This window comes from Neopelma chrysocephalum, unplaced genomic scaffold, assembly GCF_003984885.1.
Source record: "Neopelma chrysocephalum unplaced genomic scaffold, ASM398488v2 Primary Assembly neopelma1_80b, whole genome shotgun sequence".
Lineage (NCBI taxonomy): Eukaryota > Metazoa > Chordata > Aves > Passeriformes > Pipridae > Neopelma > Neopelma chrysocephalum.
In genome coordinates, this window is record NW_020897742.1 from 349607 (window position 1) to 367970 (window position 18364).

Here is an 18364-nt window from a genome sequence, read left to right on the forward strand (position 1 = left end):
AAAAGCAGTGAGCACATTACCACCACACAGAGTGAGAATCATGGCATTCATTTCCAAATGGCTACTAAGTCTTGATTTTTGACTAAGTCTTGATTTTGACCACACAAGGAACCAACATTTCATAGAGCATCTGTTCTGACTCCAAGGCCTCACAAGTGTGTCCAGCGAAGGGCAACGAGGCTCGAGAAAGGTCTAGAAACCTGTTTCATGAGGAACAGCTGAAGGAGGTAGGTTTGTTTAGTCTCAAGGAGGTTCTGGGGGACATTATTGCACTCTACCTGACAGGAGGTTGTAATGAGGTGGGAGTGGTCTCTCACTGCCTTCAGAAAGAGGACAAGAGGAAATGGCCTTTATTTGAGAGAGGGGAGATTTAGATTAGATATTAGAAAAAAAAATGTTCACTGGTAGTGTGGTCAGGCATTGGAATAGGTTGCCTGGGGAGGTGGTGGAGTCACCACCCCTGGAGGTGTTTAAGAGGCATCTGGATCTGGTCCTGAGTGATGTGGTTCAGTGGTTCAAGGGTTCCAGTGGCTGGGCTGACGGTTGGACTGGATGATCTTGGAGGTCTCTCCCAACCTTGATGATTCCATGATTCTGTGATTCTATCCTTCAAACACGTTGAGGGACGAACACGAATGGATGATGCCATTCCTTAAGAAGGCCAGCTTATTTTGCTCTTCCAAAAGTATCTTTTTTTTTCTTTGCCAGAATTCCCACAGAAACTGCGAGGTTTGGGCAAGCGTGAATGACAGGCTGAAGGACCCCCCCCAGCCCCCTCCCAAGACGAGCGTCCCGGGGGATCTTCGCTCGTGGTCCCACCGTTCCCAAGCAGGTGACGGATGATGGGTGACGGGTGACAGGTAACACCAGGCCCGCGGAGGGAAGCTCTTCCCCTTCCCTCACGGGGGTCGCAGCCACCGCCCTCACGGAGCAGCGGGAGGCGGGTCGGGCCCGCCCTCGGCGCTCCCGCGCGGCCCCGGCGGAAGGAGCGGCCCGGCCGCCCCCGCCCCTCCTCGCCGGCTGCTTCCGCCCGGCCTCGGCAGAGACAGCGCCGGCCGCCGCCGTGCCGAGTGCCTGCGGACGGGGAAGGTACGTGTCGCAGGGCCCGGCCCTGCCGTCCCCTGCCCCTGTGCCGGCTCCCAGAGCTTTCCCCGCTGCGTGGGGCTGACCCGGAGCCTCGCCCGGCAGGGAGGTGCCCCCATCCCTTCTGTGTCGGGTGTCAGGTCTGTAGAGCCCTGTTCCGCCAAATAACGCTGGTGATCTCCAGGAGTGCGGTTGAGGATGGGGTAACACACTCCGTGCAGTAAGCGAAGCTTCGTACGTGCTCCCTTGACTTGTTTTGTCATGGATTGGGAGGAGACTTCAGGAAACGAGTCCTTAAGCGGTGTCTCCTTTTCCAGAAAATAACTGAGGTGATGCTGCTTGTAGGGGTTTTTTCTATATGTCAGCACGTGTTTCTGTGAAGCATCTGTCGGAGCCTGACTGGTGCTTGTTATCTAAGTGGCAGGTTATAAAACAAGAAATGAAGGAAAAGTCTGTGACCTGAAGGGCCTGTAAGTAGGAAAAGAGGAAAATAAGGTTATAAATTTTTAGAAGTGAGATGAGATTTTTTAGGTGGAAAGAAGCGTCTTTTAGTAGAGGAGCTGTTGGTTTGGAAAAGCAGCGAGGCTGGCAAGCGCATACGCCCTTCAGGAACCCGCTGTCTGTCAGGGTGGCTCTCAGGACTGGTCCCAGAGCATCACCCCTGTTAGCACCTGCCTTCAAACCTGCGTTTATTACAGAAGAGGAGAAACGCCTGTGCCAGACGGGAGGTGAGCAGCAGGTTCAGGGAAGCAGTGTAAATGCTGGTATGGAAATGTGTTGTTACAGAAATTAGGCTAATGATCAAGCGCCGTTGAGACGTGACAGTCGTTGGGAGCTTTCTTACCGGTAGGTTTTTTGTTGTGTTGCAAAAATGATGAGACAGCTTCTTTTCCTGCAACTGAAGTGTAATGATAAAGCCTTATCATGAGAAGATTTCAATGGCTTGGATGATGCAGATGCTTATTTTTTAAGGTGTTGTATACTCCTGGCCCTCTGGGACTTTGTGATGTCCAGTTAAATGAGAGTCCATCTGCATGGGCCTGTGACAGAATCTGGATATGAATCTGTAGTCTTTGTGTCTCAGAGACTAGAAGCATTCAATTATTAATTGGGATTGTTGCAGTTACCTGTTTTCTTGTGGCACTTGATTATATGATGTCAGCGAGGGAAGTGGTCACACGTTTACAGAACTGGGTAAGCGACAGCACTGAGAATATTTTTCGTCGTGCAATTACTACAAGGATTGTATAAAAGCAATTGAAGTCAGTGATTTTTTTCAAGAGTCTTTGACAATGTCCTGAGCAGATGCCTGTGCAAAAGGCAAGCATACTTTACTTAGTTCCACTCTGTAAGTATCCACTCAGCTTTCAACAAACTGCAGCCCAGGAACTTTCTGGAACAGACATATTGAGGTCTTAAAGATCCATAGTGAATTCATCCATCAACTCATCCTTGCCTTTGACCCCTGTGGAACTCTAGTTTTCTCAACATCCAGCCTCAAGTAGTTCCGTGGGTCAAATATCCACTAACTTAGGAGGCACTTTCACTGGTTTTCAATATGCTTTCTGGTACTTCTATTTAGTATTTTCTACTTTTTAGAGTAGGTACTGATGGGTCATTATCTATTTATCTGTGTCATTTGATTCACCAAAGCAATTACAATAAATTGTGTATGGGTAATGGTAAAACAAAATTACCAATATGACTGCCAAGCCAAAGAACCTAACGGTAAATTTGACAAGATTTACTCTAAAGCTTCCTAATTGCACTCTTCTTACTATTTTGTTTTTTTTTTTTTTTAATTGATAGCTCTGATTTCTTTTAAATGACACTGTTTTTTCTATTATTGTGATTTATTGTAATTAAGGCACCTTTTCTGGAAAAAGGGATGATCCCCATTTTGGATAATGTCTAGGTTATTTTTACCAAATATTAGAAGCAGAATTTCAAGGTTTCAGCTTTAGTGGTGCTGTGCATGCATTTGTACACAAAACATGTTTACAGGATATGGAGGAGAGGTAGTTTGCACTTATTTAAATCAGGCATGCTCCTAATAGCAATATAAGTATGTTTTTTTCTGCTCTTGACAAACTATAGTGTAACACTGTCAATTTTCAGTGAAATGTTTGACAGAATTGGATTCCTGCTTACGCTTAGAATGACGACATTTAGATGTCCGGTAAGGCTTGTGAACAGGTTATACTAAGAGAAATAGATTATTCTGATGAAAGAATATTCATAATAGGAAAAAAAATGTAATATGAAAGGTCTGAGCTTAATGGAGAATTAAGATCGAAACAAATCTGACTCTTCTCATACACACCAACCTGAGTACCTAGTCAGTAGTGAAATGAATGAGAGAACTGTTTATCTAGCTGGGATTGCACAACCACCCACACAGCCATGCACTGTGTGGTAAGTGGCCTGTTACCATATGTTAGGTAATCCTGATATACCAGAACAACTCTAACCAGGGATGCTCCAACTTCAAGTTTGGCAGGGTTTCTTTCATCAGTATCTTTGTTTCTTTCCTCAGTGTCCTTGCTTCCTCCTTCTGCTACCAGTAACCATGGTGTTCATTTGGTTCTTTCCTTTTTCCATCTCATCTCCTGCTTCTGTTTAGATCCCATTCCCACTGTCCTTTGTTTTGACCAATTCTTTACTCAAATTTTTTGTTGTTTTTTTTTTTTTAATGAATACTTTAGTGATACAAACTCCCTATGGAAGTCTGGCTCCTCAAATTTTACCTCCTGAAAGAAATTGTAGCATCAACTGGGAATAAAATGAGTATCAGATTATAACTGGATTCTTATTTGCACCTGTGATGAGTACAGGCTTTGTTCATCTATGTATTCATACGTAGTCATGTGTTGTTAGGCTTTATCTTGATGGGAGGAGCTGGGCCCTTGTGCAAAATACTGTAATAGAGTAATTACCAGAGTTACTGGTGTTGTGAGGAGCACATTGAAGTGTTCTTAGAATGGCTTGGATACTCTTGTGACCAGAACTGTAGGTCTGTATGTCAGAGCACTGGCACATGCAGGCCTTCCTGGAAGACTGTTTCTAAGAGAAACCTTTTGGCTACAGCACCACTGTGTCCAGCCTGACTGTCCAACTCCCTGTCCTGTCCCCCTGATCAGCAGAATGAGGAACATCACCAATGCTTCTTACTGGGAAGGACTTAGACTCCAGGCCTCATATTAGTAGTACAGACAGTCACATTGCTGTAGTGACTCAGAAAGGGATCTAATGCTACCTGTTTTTATTCATGTCTTCTGTTCATGGGTTGTCCTGTTTGATTTCCTTTGTCCTTTGCACAGAGCTGCACACAGTCTGTTTCTGTTCGTTTCCATGTCTCTGGTCACAGTGCCTTCCTGACTTGTTTAGGTGGGTAAATTAATGTCAGAATGTACAGATGCTGCAGTAAACATAAGGAGGAGGTGGTAACACAGGTTGACAGATTACTGAAGAATGCTGTTGTGACTAGTAAGTTGGTCTACTGTGAATAGATGGGATTTTGACTAATTCTTTTATGTCCTTGTTAGAAAGCAGGAAAACGGGCAACAGCTGGAGAGCTAAGTTGAAGGTGGGATACACAGTTGATGTAAGAACACATGAAAATATAAAATTATTGAAATGATAAAATGAGAAGAAAAACGTGTTTTGAATTTGAAGCATGTTTTAGGTTAAAGGAGAATAACTAACTTGAAAAAATTGAAGAAACAAAGAAATGAGATTTAGTTCTATAGAGAGATTTATACTGAACAGTACAGGAGAGGATGGGGGAAGCCAAATCAAGGGCAGCATAATGCTAATTGTACTGGTGTATGTTTTTTGATTTATTTTTTTATTTGATTCCTGCCTCTCATTAGTATTCATTATGCTCTTTGAACTTTGCATTGCTTAACAAGAAAAAAGAGTACTCTCCATGGAGCAGTGAATCTTATTCTGATAGGAAGTGGAAAAAGAGTTATTGAATATAAGATTAAAATGCAATTGCTTTTTACCGCTTTTGCCTGTTATTGCTCCTGCTGAAAGATGGAAGTTTCTTCAAGTGCTTAACTTCTGGATGCTGTGGTTTAAGTGAATATATAGGTTGCCATTACCTGAAATTATTGCATTTTTGGTTTTCATTGAATGTTGTCCAGATTACCTGTATAACTTAAAAAACTGTCCAATAGAAATGTGGGGCTTGTAGTTTTTTGTAGTAGGAGAAAAAATAAGAATATAGAACATATGGTTGCAAAGCCAAATAATTCTTTGCCTTTTTTTCTTTTGAAAAGTTGCAAAATTCTCATTTTCCCTAGAGATAATAGGAACCAAGTGGCAAAGAAGCATCCTTTGTTTAGTAAGCAAGCATTTGATCCAAAACCTTAGACCACAAGCAAACCTATTTGCATGTGTATGTTCCTCTCTCTCAATACTATTTTCAATTTCTTATCCTATGTGTGTCCTTGATTACCTGTTCCTTCACTTTTTTTTTTTTTGCAATACATTTTGATATTTCTCTCTCTCCTTTGAAGCAAAAAGGCCTTGTCTTCCCCCATAATTCACGTAACTTTTGAATGTGCTCTGGTTTGTGTGTTGTTATGTGCTGAAATTTGAAGGCCACTAATGTTACTTTCCTCTGTATCCAAACTTAAGCATGATGGGTTCTTGTTTGAGAAGTATAACATTCCCACCTCTAACTTCAGCCAGATTTTAACCCAGTTTGTAATCACGGTGTTACATTTCAGTTCTGCCCAGTGGCTCCCAAAGTACTGATGTTCAACATAAATAAACAAATTACATACTTTGCAAACTTTACTGTATTTGTGACAATTTTCTCATGCTAACTGATTTAGATTTCCAAACTGATTTATCTGCCTTTGACTTTCTAATGTACCAGGCAGCTGGGAAAGTTTATTTACAAGATTATCTTGACGTGAGTCTTCTGTGCCTTTGAAATTTGTTGGTCAGAAGAGACCTGGCATAGTTTTTTTCCCCAGGAAACCTTTCTTACCACATAGACGTTGTACTTCAGCAGCAGCTTTTTAGGTTCTTTCACATAGATATTCTATCTTTATTTGACCAAGGTTTTGCTAGCATTGCAGTTTAATCTCAGAACATATACTTAAAGTATATTTATTATACCCACATGTTATTCATGCTCACCACGTTCTGTTTATCCCTCTGTGAGGTTTCAGTTTTAAAATCCCCAAGTTTTTTCTCTGTGTCCAATACTTTAAAGCAGTGTTTGGAGCGAAAGCTGTCCTTGAAAGTTCTTGATTTCTTTAGTAGATCTCAATTCTATGTGCAAATGAACAACTTTTTTTTCCTTTGGTACTAAAAAGTTTCCCAAATCCCACTTTCTGTTCTGGAAAATACCTCATATTATACCAAATTAAACCATCCTATTTACTTTCATGCAAATGAAACTGTCATTACTTCCTTGAGTTCATTTTTTTCTTTAAGCAACAACTTGCATGCTAATTTCTTTTTTAGGTCATGGACATTCTTCCCTTTATCATCAGGCCTGCATATTGACTGGGAAATTGGGAATTTCCTGGGAGCATACCTACCACTTTCTTGTAATCCATGGGGTTCCCAACCTAATTATGCTTATGAAGTTACTTGAAGAAAAAACAAACCAAGACAAACTTGAACTCTTTTGGGGTAATTTTCATGTTGGTAGCTCTGAACAGTTCATAAACAGTTTGTGATGCTTCAGCTCTTGAGAAAGTAAAAGCGACCATCTGGGTATGATTCAGGACCTCATATGCAGGATGTCTTCCACTGTAGTCTGAAATGTGTTTGATATGAAGCTTCAGGGACCCTCAGCCACACCAGGGTGACTTCTCAGAGTTTGCTTATTTTTGCTCTGACTCCAGTGCTCCATATTTCTAATTAAATTACAATGGTAAATGGAGGAGCTTTAATCTACCTGGTAACAAAGGGCATGGACTGTGCTCTTTGAGCACTGGAGAAGCATAACTGGGGTTTTGAGACCTTTGTTAAACTGAGGTCTGTGATTACCAAAGGAGAAAGAGAGACCAGACATCAAACTTAGTGCCTTGTTGCCAGAACTGCAGTGAAACATCAGATGTTGTTGACTGTTAAGTGCTGTAGACAATAGCTGATGCTTTCAGACTGCTTTCATAGAGGTTGCCATTGCGCCTGATCCCCATGGAAGTCTTTCATTTGCTGTTTCATCCTCTTGAGAGTAGTGTGGAAATCGAGACTAAGAGTGCTGTAGTAGTTCTATTATGATAATTTACAAGACCTCCACTTTTTTTGTAGTCATCAGTACATGCTGAACCTCTTAAATCCAAAACTGTCAGTGAGGTATAAATGTTGGTTAAAAGTTATGATGTACCTTCCTAATCCATTACCCCAGGGTTTTGATCACCCTCTCTGTTGAATAATTTTGTACCAGACCAATGTAGATGTGATTAATTGTGTAATCTGAATATATTTTCTGATTTCATGATTCCTTACCCCCAAAACTCCTTTCAAATTGTTTATATCAGAGCAAAGCACCATGTTGGAATAAGGTTGGTGGGGGATCCATCTGTTATTGGTTTGAATCCTCAAATGGGCCTTTCCAAGCTAACAGTTTTTTGTTTTGTGAGTCCTATGCTGCTTTGCTGAAAAGCTGTCTCAATAACTGGTTCCATGTTTGGCACTGACAAGGGACCACTTGTCCTGTACAAAATTGATACCCAGAAATCATTTTCTCTGCTCCCATTCTACAAGGACAGTATGCACTTTCTTGATCATTGCTTCAAGGTTATTAGTGGTAATAAAATGCAAATTTTATGATGATACAAAGGTTTTGCAGGTAGGTGCAGTTCTTAAAACTAGGTTTCTCTCTCCTTAGGTCTGTGCAGAGTCCCCTGTATGTTGTCTCTGAACAAGGTGCAGAAATGAAAACTGATTCCCGTTTTCATTCTGCACTTTAGCTTTTTATCACTGCAGTCCAAAGTTTGAGTAAGCTACACTCCATTTCCACATGTTTCACTGATATTTTTGCACAGTCATCAGTGAAATTCCCTCAGCTGTTTTACTGCTTGAGGGAGGGGCATGTGGAAAATGATACAGGAACAAAACAAATGAAGACATCAGATCACTAGGTATCGAGCGATCCCTAAAAACAAGGCTGTCTATTTACTTCACTTGTTCTAGATAAAAGCTGCTGCTTTGAACTGCCCCATGTAGACATGTTTGAGGTTTATTGGGCTCTATTGTATAACTACATTGCTTCATTTGAGATGTTAACTTTTTAGCTTTGCTCACTTTTACAAATAACACCTGACATAATTCAGAGCTAGTGCAAAAGGAATTAGTATATAACTTTGACAGAGAATTGTACTGCAAAGTACAATGAAGAAATGTTTCATTTTTATGTGCTACTGGCTGCTGCTGCTGCTTTACTTATACAGAATTAGTCAAGATTTGTGACTAGTGTCACAACAGATTGTCGAGTCTTTGGCCCGTGTTTGTTGTTTTTCCCTTAGACAATCTGGCATCCATTGTTTGTAGTTTGTCTGAATAAATCCTTGATGAGAGCTAGGCATCCTGTGTCGTGTTGTCCCTCGTCTGACACATCATGTCCTCCCCCCCTTCCTGTGTTCGTCTTTGCAGTTTTTTTACCAGGTCAGTCAGTCTGTCCCTTCTGTTTCTAGGTCTCAGCTATAAACATCTAAGTTCCAGTCTGCAAATCAAGGAGGGCACATCAGATCTGGAGGGTTCTCTTCTGGGGATATTGTTGCAGAAATTGTCAGAGCAGGTAGCTGAAGGAATCTCACTGTTTTTCCAGTTATTCTTTTGCATTGTGACGTTGAATTCAATCATGTAAGATCATCTGTTAAGGCAGGTTGTTTTTTTTTATTTAAGTGGTACAGCTAATCCATAGAGTACATCTACTTCAGTTTCCTATGTTTTTGGAGGACTAGGCTAGTTTAGATTCCTTTTCTCTGACCTATATACTTAATTATTGTCATGTACTGTATGCATGAAACTCTGCATTTGCTCAGGTACTAGAAGAATTGGCTGAGCTCCTTGTTGTACCTCACATGCTTTATTCTTTCTGATGTTTTAGGGCCATAAGGTTTGTACACTGTTGATTTCTAGAAAACTCTGGAGAAAATTTAGTCCATCCTTCAGATGAAAATTACTGTTTTGTCCAGCTGAGTCTTAACAACCTCCAACAAGAGAGGTTCTACCACCTTCCTAGCAATCTTCTATTGCCTCCTTAGCAACTCAGTTTTTTGTGGTGCCTTAAACTGTCAAGACACAACTTGTGGCTGTTGCCTCTTGTTTTACCATCTGCCATTGCAAGGCAAAGTTGGGCTATGCTGCTTTTGCAGGTTTCTTTCAAATGGCTCTAGATTGCTATTTGATTAGATCTTGGCAGACTGAAAAAGCACAATTCATAAAGCTTTTCCTTAAACTTCTGGCCTGAAAATTTACTTGACCCTCCGAAGTTTCCCTGTGTTCTTAACCTGGTGGGGTGAACACAGGTGGGCTCAGTGTTGCAGGTATGTCCTCATTACCTGTTGAAAGAAGGGAAGAGTAACTTCCATGCAGCTACTGGCCTTGCTTTTGAAATTTCAGTCTGATACATAGTTTACCTTGCTGTGTTCAGTGTGCATTGTTGCCTTTCTTTGTCATCCATCATGACAAACATCTTTTCCAGCAAGGCTGTTGCTCAGCCAGTTACTTCTGAGCTGCTTCTGAAGCATGGCTGCTCCAGGGGCAGATCTCTGTGCTTTCTGCTGTTGAGCTTCATAAGGGATCTGTTATCCCAGTCCTTAAGGTTCTCAAGGACACAACCCTCTGAACTGAAGCTTTGCTCCAGCTGTCTCCACCATTCCAGATGATTTAGCATTGTTTGCTTTTTATGTCTCACTATCCAGGTTCCTGATGAAAATGTTGGGCTTTGTAGGCTCCAGTACTGACCCAAGATTACTTGACATTCAGCTGACAGCCAGTAGCTGTCTTTTAAGCTTATTCAGTTAGTTTTCAAACTATGCAAGTCAGTTTATTGAGCCTGCATTTCCTAGGCCTAGAAAGGAGAATGCAATGGAAGAGGGTACCAAAGTTCTTAACAGACAATGTGCATTACATCTACATATTTTCTTTCGTTCTTGTAGCCAAGTGTGTTATCACTGAAGGCAATTGTGTTGCTTGAGCACGATTTGCCGTTGGCAAATTGGTCTCTTATTTAAGATTAACCTCTTTATATGATTAGAAGAACATATAGAGTACATACTCCTGTGATTTTTTTTTCTGTGGACTCAGCTGAGCCAGATCAGCCTACAGTGCCTTGGGTGCTCCTTTTTACTTTTTTTGATGGAAAATGGCTATAATTTTAGATACTTTTTTCCCCTCGCCTTTTTTTTTTCTTCCTAGCAATAAGATCTCCCCTGGTTTACAGTGATTTTTGTTAAGCAGCAGCCTTGCAAGTGCATCAACCAATTATTTTGGCAATTTAAGGTGTACCTAAGTTCAGTCTCAGGAATTTACGTACATCCAACTTCTGTACGTTATCCGTAAGCTGTAGTCCAGCTCCTTTCTCAAAAAGGGCAAAGTAGGTCAGGTTGCTGAAAGCATTTTCCAGTTGGAGATTCCACAGCCTCTCTGTGCAATTTCTTTCATTATTTAATAATCCTCAGTGTGCATGTGGGGAAACCTTTGTAATTGAAATTACCTTCATTGCAACTTTTGACTGTTTTTCCTTGTCCTTTGGATGTACGTCACATGCTTCAGATCCATATAATCTAGTTGAGTGTCTCCAGTATATTGATGTTGTGCTTGTATGAACAGTCCAAAACTGGACACAGTACTCCAGTCTTTCCAGTGCCAAGCAGGAGAAGATAATCACACCCCAAGACTTGCTGGCTACTCCTTTTTATGCAATCTTGTATACACATGGGCGTGATGGTTGCAAGGGCACACTACTGACTCATTTCCAGCTTGTTAATCACTAGTGTGTTTTTTGGAAAGCCGCTTCTTAGCCTTTGAGCCCCCAGCCCGTGTTGCTACATGGGGTTACTGAGCTCTGGGTGCAAGAACTTTCCATTTGCCTTGGACTTTCATTCAGTTCCCGTTTTTCCAGCTGCCTGTTTGGATAGCAGCCCTGCCCTCCAGTGTTTCAGTTGGTGTGTCTTCCTCCCTTGATATTATTCACAAACCTGCTGAGAGGGCCTCCTGTCCCATTGTGTAGGTATTCAATGAAGACATTGAACATTGTTGCCCAACACTAATCCTTGAAAGACATTACTGGTAAGTTAATGGCTGTTTCATGTGCTTGAGTACAACTTTGGGGGTGATTTTGTTTGATAACTTTCTGTGAACTGAGATTGACTGGCCCAGAGCTCCCTGCACACTCCAACATGGGCATGGTGGTTTCCTTCTTTGCAGTTTTCAGGCATGTCTCACAATCATAGAATCATTAAGGTTGGAAAAGAGCTCTATGTCAGACTCAAGTCTGACTGTTAACCCAGCACTGCCATGTTCACCATTGAACCATTTCCCCAGGTGCCACATCCAGACACTTTTGAATGCTTCCAGAAGTAGTGATTCCACCGTTTTCCTGGGTACCTTGTTCCAATGTTATTGTGACTTACAAGAAAGGATAGAGAGTGGTCTCAGAGCAACCCTGGCCAGGGAAACCCTGGGATGTATTTCTTATGTTTTTTTTTGTAATCACATATGTCAAATCTGCCTCAATAGTCCTTTCTCCTTTGTTTTGGTTTCATCATTGATTTATGCAACTCTACCCTTGTGGTTACCATTCTGTCTCTTGCTTCAGGTACACCAGCCTGCTTGTCCTGTCTTGTTATTGGATAGTTTGTATGCCAACTATCAACTGACTCTAATTACATTATGTGGTGCTAGTCTCAGTTTGTGACATTTCTGTCACTAAACATTCTTTTGAATGCAGATCACAAATTTCGTTATTTCCAAGCTATCTTTTAAATAAAATGCCACATCCAAGTAATAGTGTATGATGGAGCAGTTAAAATATGCTATCAGGAGAGTTGCATAAATAATTAGCACAATGTGTGCAGAGGAAACTTAGTTTTGCAATCAGCATTTTACTTTGGGGCCAGTTGAACCAAAGATGAATATGAAGAGACTCAGTCATATGGCAGAAGTAATCTGCTGTTTGTGGGTAACTCTGTTTTCAAATATTCCTATCTGAAAAAAATGACTGTAGGTGGCATCCGGATCAGTAGTAAAACACCTAAATATATGTGTTGGTTTGCAAGTGCAAGTGTGTGTCTCAGTTTTCGTTATAGTCTTTGCAAACCAGGGGAGGATTTGTCTCATCCTGAGGTGAAAACCAAGAGGATGGTTATTCCCTGATCAGGCCATACACTGACACCTAAATCTTTGTATCCTGTAATAGGAGTTTGCATTCAGGTAGACACCTACATTAAGGGTGTGTTAATCTAGTGCTAAAGCCCTGTCAATCAAAGCCCATATTTCTGTATTCTAACCAAAGTTTTGTAACAAGAGTAAGTACTGTTGATAGAAGCTGCATTTCTTGTAATACTTTTCCCACATATGTTTAGAGAATTCATGAGGAGGGCTTGAAGAGAAGGAAAAAAACCTGCAAGGCCTGATTTCCTAAGTAGTTGCATCTCTTTGACTGTGTGATGATTCATGTGAAACTCTCACTGGTCAAGTTTGTGGTTCTGTTTTCTCCTCAGCATTCTTGAAACTGCTGCTGGGGCACAAACTGTGCCTTCTCCACCACCTGACAGAGCTGGTAGGAACCTCATCTCTTGAGACCTCTGCCTGTTAAATCTGTTTGGAAATTGATAGACCATCTTAAGATATTTCTAGGGGAAATGCGGGCAATTCATGTCAAAGATAGATGCCTGTAATGGAAAAACTGTTCTTCAGAGCTTCATTTAAGAAGAGGGAAGGAGATCCAGAGGCATTTCTGGGTGTTACTCATTTGATCTTAAAACAGGCCTGAGCAGTATACTGGGAGCACATCCACTATCTTTTCTCTGTTTTTCTCTTCTGTCCATCTCTATTAACAAAGGCCATAGAGTCACAAATTAAAAACCCAACAATAAATAAATAAAAAATCTCTTGGATGTTACCTAGAGTTAGTACTAGGAAACTGTTTGGGATTGTCTCAGACGAGCAGCTTTTTAGAGAACCATTTCTTCTCCAGTGTGGTCTTCCTTTCAGGTACTGCAACACTGTGTGTATTTGAAATTAGAAGTTAAAAACTTGACCAAAGCTAGTACAAGAAGTCTGTGTGAACCTGAAAATCCTACCACTCCAGTCCAAAATACATTGCTGAGTTTTCTTCATTGCTTAACTTCTGACTTACGTTGCAAATAGTTCTTGTGAATGAAGAGTTGTCAGTGCAATTTCCATTTGGAGTTGTTCCATGAAATCAATTCAAAATGAAATTTTGCAACAGATTTCATGATCAGAAACTTTGTATAGAACCTTCTTTATTGGGTAAGGACTGGTTACTTTTGCTTCTTGAATTGTAAACACCTCAGAAAAGGGATGAGAAGCTTAACATTTACTGTGGTTGTTGGAGTAACTAGGTTTCTCTGTCAGAACTGGTCTTAGCTTCTTTCAGCTTCAAATAATGAAGAAATAAAAGCAGGAATAATGCATTAAGAATACACCTTTTTATAGTTTGACAAAATTCACTTTACTTGCGTTTTAGTTGCTCTAAGACAACAACATGGCAAATAATGAAGTAGTGAAAGTGTCTCCTTTGTCATTAAAAAACCTTCTTTTTTGAGGGGAGTGAGGTGAAATAGGGAGGTGGGGGGGAAAGTTTAATCCAGAGAGCTGTATTGTAATTGAAAGTATCAAAGAACTCTTCTCCCTTCCCTCCAGAAGTGTTTTTTCTTTGTACTATGCTCAATTTTTTTCAAGGTGGTACTTGCTAATTCAAACCAACGTTATCTGTCTTTTCTGCGTTGGGTATTCTTTACCTTAAATAATTCAAAACTTCAGATTAAAACTGGAGGAAGTGAAGAAATGTTGTTTCAAGTGTACTTTTTTAATGTTGTCAAGTATCATTACTTAAAATTTCACTCAGATCTGTTCCTGTCCTGATGTGTAGTACAGAGAATTTTCCAGTGACTGTTTATGAAGGTAGTGCCTAATAGACTTGAAACTTTTTGTATGTCTTTTTAGGCTTTGGTTTACATGCCTAAAACTTCACAAACTGACTAGGAAACAGAATTTGTATTGTTGTACTGAAAAATGAATGGTCCTTTTTCACTAAACAAAAATAGTTGAAAGGCCTAAGATTATCCTTAACTAGATGCTTTTGATGGTTTTAAAGGTCATGGTGGTATGCGCCAATATCCAGATTTATTATGAGGCACACAGAACTTGTAAAGACAGTCATGCAGTAGTTCAGTGTGTTTGGTGTTTTTTCTTTTGTTTGCCTTTGGGTGGGTTTCAGATAAATCTTTTCACTAGATGGCATGAATTAAGAAATTTAAAATTATTTGCCTTTGAGGTAGAATAGATCTTATTGTCCAGTTCATCGCTGTGTACTTTTGTGACAAAACTGAAAGGTGCCTTCATATGGTAGTAATATATATCACCCTCTACACTCTCTTCAATCGTCAGATACTGAATTGGACCTCAGTTTACTGGATATGAGAGCTGTTCAGGGGAGGGGGGGTGGTTTGGGTGGGTTTTTTTGCAATTATTCTGTGGGAAAGTACAATAGCAAAGAGCCAACCATGTAAATGTTTGTTGACCTGTTATAACAGTACCTTATTCTGCCTCACAGCAAACATGAGGTCACCGTCAGAAGAGTCAGTCCCATTACATGAAGAATTTATCTACTGTTGTGGAGCTGCTACCCATGTCTTAAAGTGTGGGCCCTGGAAAGACCTCTCAAAAGATGAAAGTAAAAATCTACCCCGGCTCTTATTCATGATTATTCCTGGTAAGGGTCTTTTTGTGTTTAAGTCCAGAAGTGTGTTGATGTTCAGGTTCAGTATGAAATATCTCACTATTTTAAGTGGTAGATTTTGGCTCATGTGTATCACTAAGATTGCAATGGTGACTTTTTTGTTACATTCAATTACTACTGTTACCGGTACTTGTAACTGTGCCATAAGATAGTACTGAGAAATTAGGGTGTCTCACTCATTTTCTCGGTGGTGGTGGTTGGCTGGGAGCATTGCAGTTTTTAGTTTGTTTCTTTCCGTTGCTCTTCTTCCATTTATATCTTGCATGATGAGGCATTACTGCAATGTCAGCTGTGTGCCAACTGAAAAAAGGAAATTTACAATATTAGAGGAAAAATTCTGGATCCAGTAGTTTTTTATAAGTTGGATTTTTTTAATAGTAAATGGTTTTTAACTTAGATTTTTGCACTTGAATTTTTATGCTAAGCCATGTGAACTCAATGAGCATTGTACAGTTCTATTTAAATGTGGCCATCCTAAAGTGAGAGGTCTAAACTTTTATTTAGCATATGGTAAAATTAATGGAGAAGTCCTAAAATCATCGAGGTCTGCCAGTGAACTGTAGGAATTCTGCCTTTAGCAAAAGTAGAGCTCAAGCCTACTCAAGCTCAGATATTGTGACTCCTTCACTGCCTTAGAGTTTGCAGATTTCTAATGCTTCCTATAATTTATTTGAATGTATTGGATACTATTGTTACTTCCTACAGAATGAGTGGTGCCAATAATGACTTTTTTTGATTATCCACAACATTGGCTCACTGTTAGTGGACCCTGTTGCTGTTTATGGGACAGTGTATGGCTTGATCTTTACTTAGTGGTGAAAGTGAACACGAGTTCAATTTTTCAGGGTTTTTTTTGCAAGGCTTTGGAAGGCCCATGGAATATTTTATCTTAGCTTCTTTGGGCACAATAATTTTATGTACCCTGCCTTCTGAGTTGAATAATAGTGTAACTTCTAACCCAGTGACAGTGAAATTTAAATTCTCTCCTTAACTGAAAAGAAGAAATAAGCCTCCTGTGATTACCTCTTATTCCCGTTTTGTTGCAATAACCTTTTAAACCAGATACTGCATAGTGTAATTCTTTGGTAAAAGACTATTTGTAAAAATCCAAATCACCGAACAGTCTTCTGGAGGTACAAGCCTAATTTAATGCTTTTGAATTGCTGCTTTCTTCCAGTTAGGGCATTTCTGGAAGGCTTAGTTGAACAACTAATTTAAGAGTTTCTTTTTCCCCCAGGTTCTGGACCTTTCACTTGTCTTCAGGTTGTGGTACTCTTGTGTTTAGGTTGGTAGTAGAGGATGTAACAATGGTAAATCTGTAAAGCTAACTTATATGGGTAGAAAGATATGCGGGGGAAGAGCATCCAAGACAGGGTAACTCTGCGAGGCATGTAAATTATTCTGCTCAAAATATACCAAGTCACACACACTGTATGGTCTCCATATTCATCATAGGAAACTTTTCAAGCGAGAAAGTGTAGTGGCAGGGCTACATGGAGCTTATTTCCTGCAGAACAGTTCTGTGAAGACTGCTTAATAACGTCCTATATTAACAACGTAGGTATCCAGAAACAGCCATCAGTGAAATATTCAGTGTGCTTTTGTCATGGTCTGCAAGCTTTTGCAAGCAGCTGATTTATGGTTTTGCTCTTATTTCAGAATTATCTTGGTAACAAACTGGAAGTTCTGTCACAATTTAAAACCACAGCAACCACAATAATGCTATCTTCACTTCAGATGCCCAAATTCAGTAGTGAATCAAGTTACCCGAGCTTCTTGCTGTGGCTGGCAGGGAGCTGACTAGGACCTGGCATTACAAAGTCCAGTTTTGCTTGTCATAAATCAAATGTTTGGGTATTTTCCCTGCCGGTATATGCCTCATTTTTAGCCTTCAAGGGAAGGCTAAAAACACAACCTTAGGAGAAATCCTGACATTGGGTCATCTGGCAACATGTTTGTGTACCTAAACAGTTAGGGTTCGATAGCATTCCCCTTCGTAACTTCCCAAGTATGCATTGTGGAGCCCTTCTGGAGTCCAGCAATTTTCACACTCAAAAGGCATGTATCCCTGGTTGAGACTCTCTATGGAATGAAGGAAAGAGGGGCAAAAGGACAGCTTGGGACAAGTCAAGGGAAGAAATATCCAGGCAGGGGCAACTCTGGCTCAGAAAAGGAGAGTTTACACAGCCAAGCATTGAGTGATCTGAACTGAAGGTGGTCAGTTCTGCTGCATGTATTATCCCCTTCTGCATATTAAACTGCTCTGGTACAGACTTCTCCAGTCCTAATGAAATTCATGCATCTGATTTTGTTAATATGTAGTCAAACAAAACTGGGTTGTTTGGGGGCTACTGAAAAGAAAGATCATAAAATTCTCGGCTTCTGCTGGAATTGAATTGTTGCCAGAGATTTTAGAATAAATCCTTTATATTTATTTTCTTTCTGTGTTTTAGTCATGTTCATTGGAATGGGGAAGATTTCTCTCTGGTCTGACTTACTTTTTCAAAAAAGAGGGGAGAGAGAGAAAGCTAACTCCAAAACATTTTTCTACTCAGAAATCAATGGCAAAATTCCCATTGACTTTAATGAGGCAGGATTCTGTCTCCTGAGGGCTGACATCTCGCTGTGCTTGAAGGGCTGGAATACAGAACATGCAGCAGAGTTCAATCTCATTTAACTGCAACAAGCTAATGTTGTTTTATTAATGGCAGTCTGTGTGAACTTATAATTTAAATAAAGTTTTACTTTATTTGTTGAAATGTTTAATACGCACTTTTTTGTTCCATCACATTTTTTCCTTGTGAAAGCAAAACCTCTGTATAGGAGTAATAATGTGTCCACTAAAGTAATTACTGTGTATAAGGTCCAAATTTTCTTCAGTCCAGAATATATGTGTACACTTGTTTGCCTTTCTTATTATGAATTCTTCTGTATTAAAATTGATGAGATTTATTCATGAGAGTAACATTAAATGTAACATTTAATGAGCATAACATTAAAGGATCAGGTCCATCATTTTCTGGAAATGTAGACATTATGGAAAGGACAGAAATTAACTGTTTTTCCTCTTGTGTCCTAAAGATCTGTTTTCCTGCTTGCAGTGTTTGTTTAGTGTAAAATTAGCAGTGAAGTACAAAATCTACTACAGCAATATTTAACATTGCTTGTGTTCATTGAAAACCAGAATCCACAAAGTGTAATGGAATATTCTGTTGCTGTTTTAAGAGTATCTGTCTATTTATGTCTGTTTATTTATGAAATATTTAACCTTGTAAATAAATGCTGGACAAATTTTAAAACCACTGTGCTGTTTAGTTC

At 40.0% G+C, this 18364-nt stretch overlaps 1 protein-coding gene across 3 annotated transcripts in view; it reads left to right on the top strand.

Moving 5' to 3' along the window:
- Positions 1-885: 885 nt before the first annotated feature.
- LDAH (lipid droplet associated hydrolase) overlaps positions 886-18364 on the top strand; it is a 119395-nt gene continuing 101916 nt past the window's right edge. Inside the window, exons 1-2 of one of the 3 annotated variants that reach the window (XM_027690212.1) lie at positions 886-1089; positions 14861-15019. In XM_027690212.1, the coding sequence (XP_027546013.1) occupies positions 14866-15019 (154 nt within the window). In that variant the 5' untranslated portion in view covers positions 886-1089; positions 14861-14865. Of the gene's footprint in view, positions 1090-1272; positions 1413-1462; positions 1812-14860; positions 15020-18364 lie in introns of those variants that run through there. The other 2 variants (XM_027690211.1, XM_027690209.1) reach the window with 2 other exon arrangements.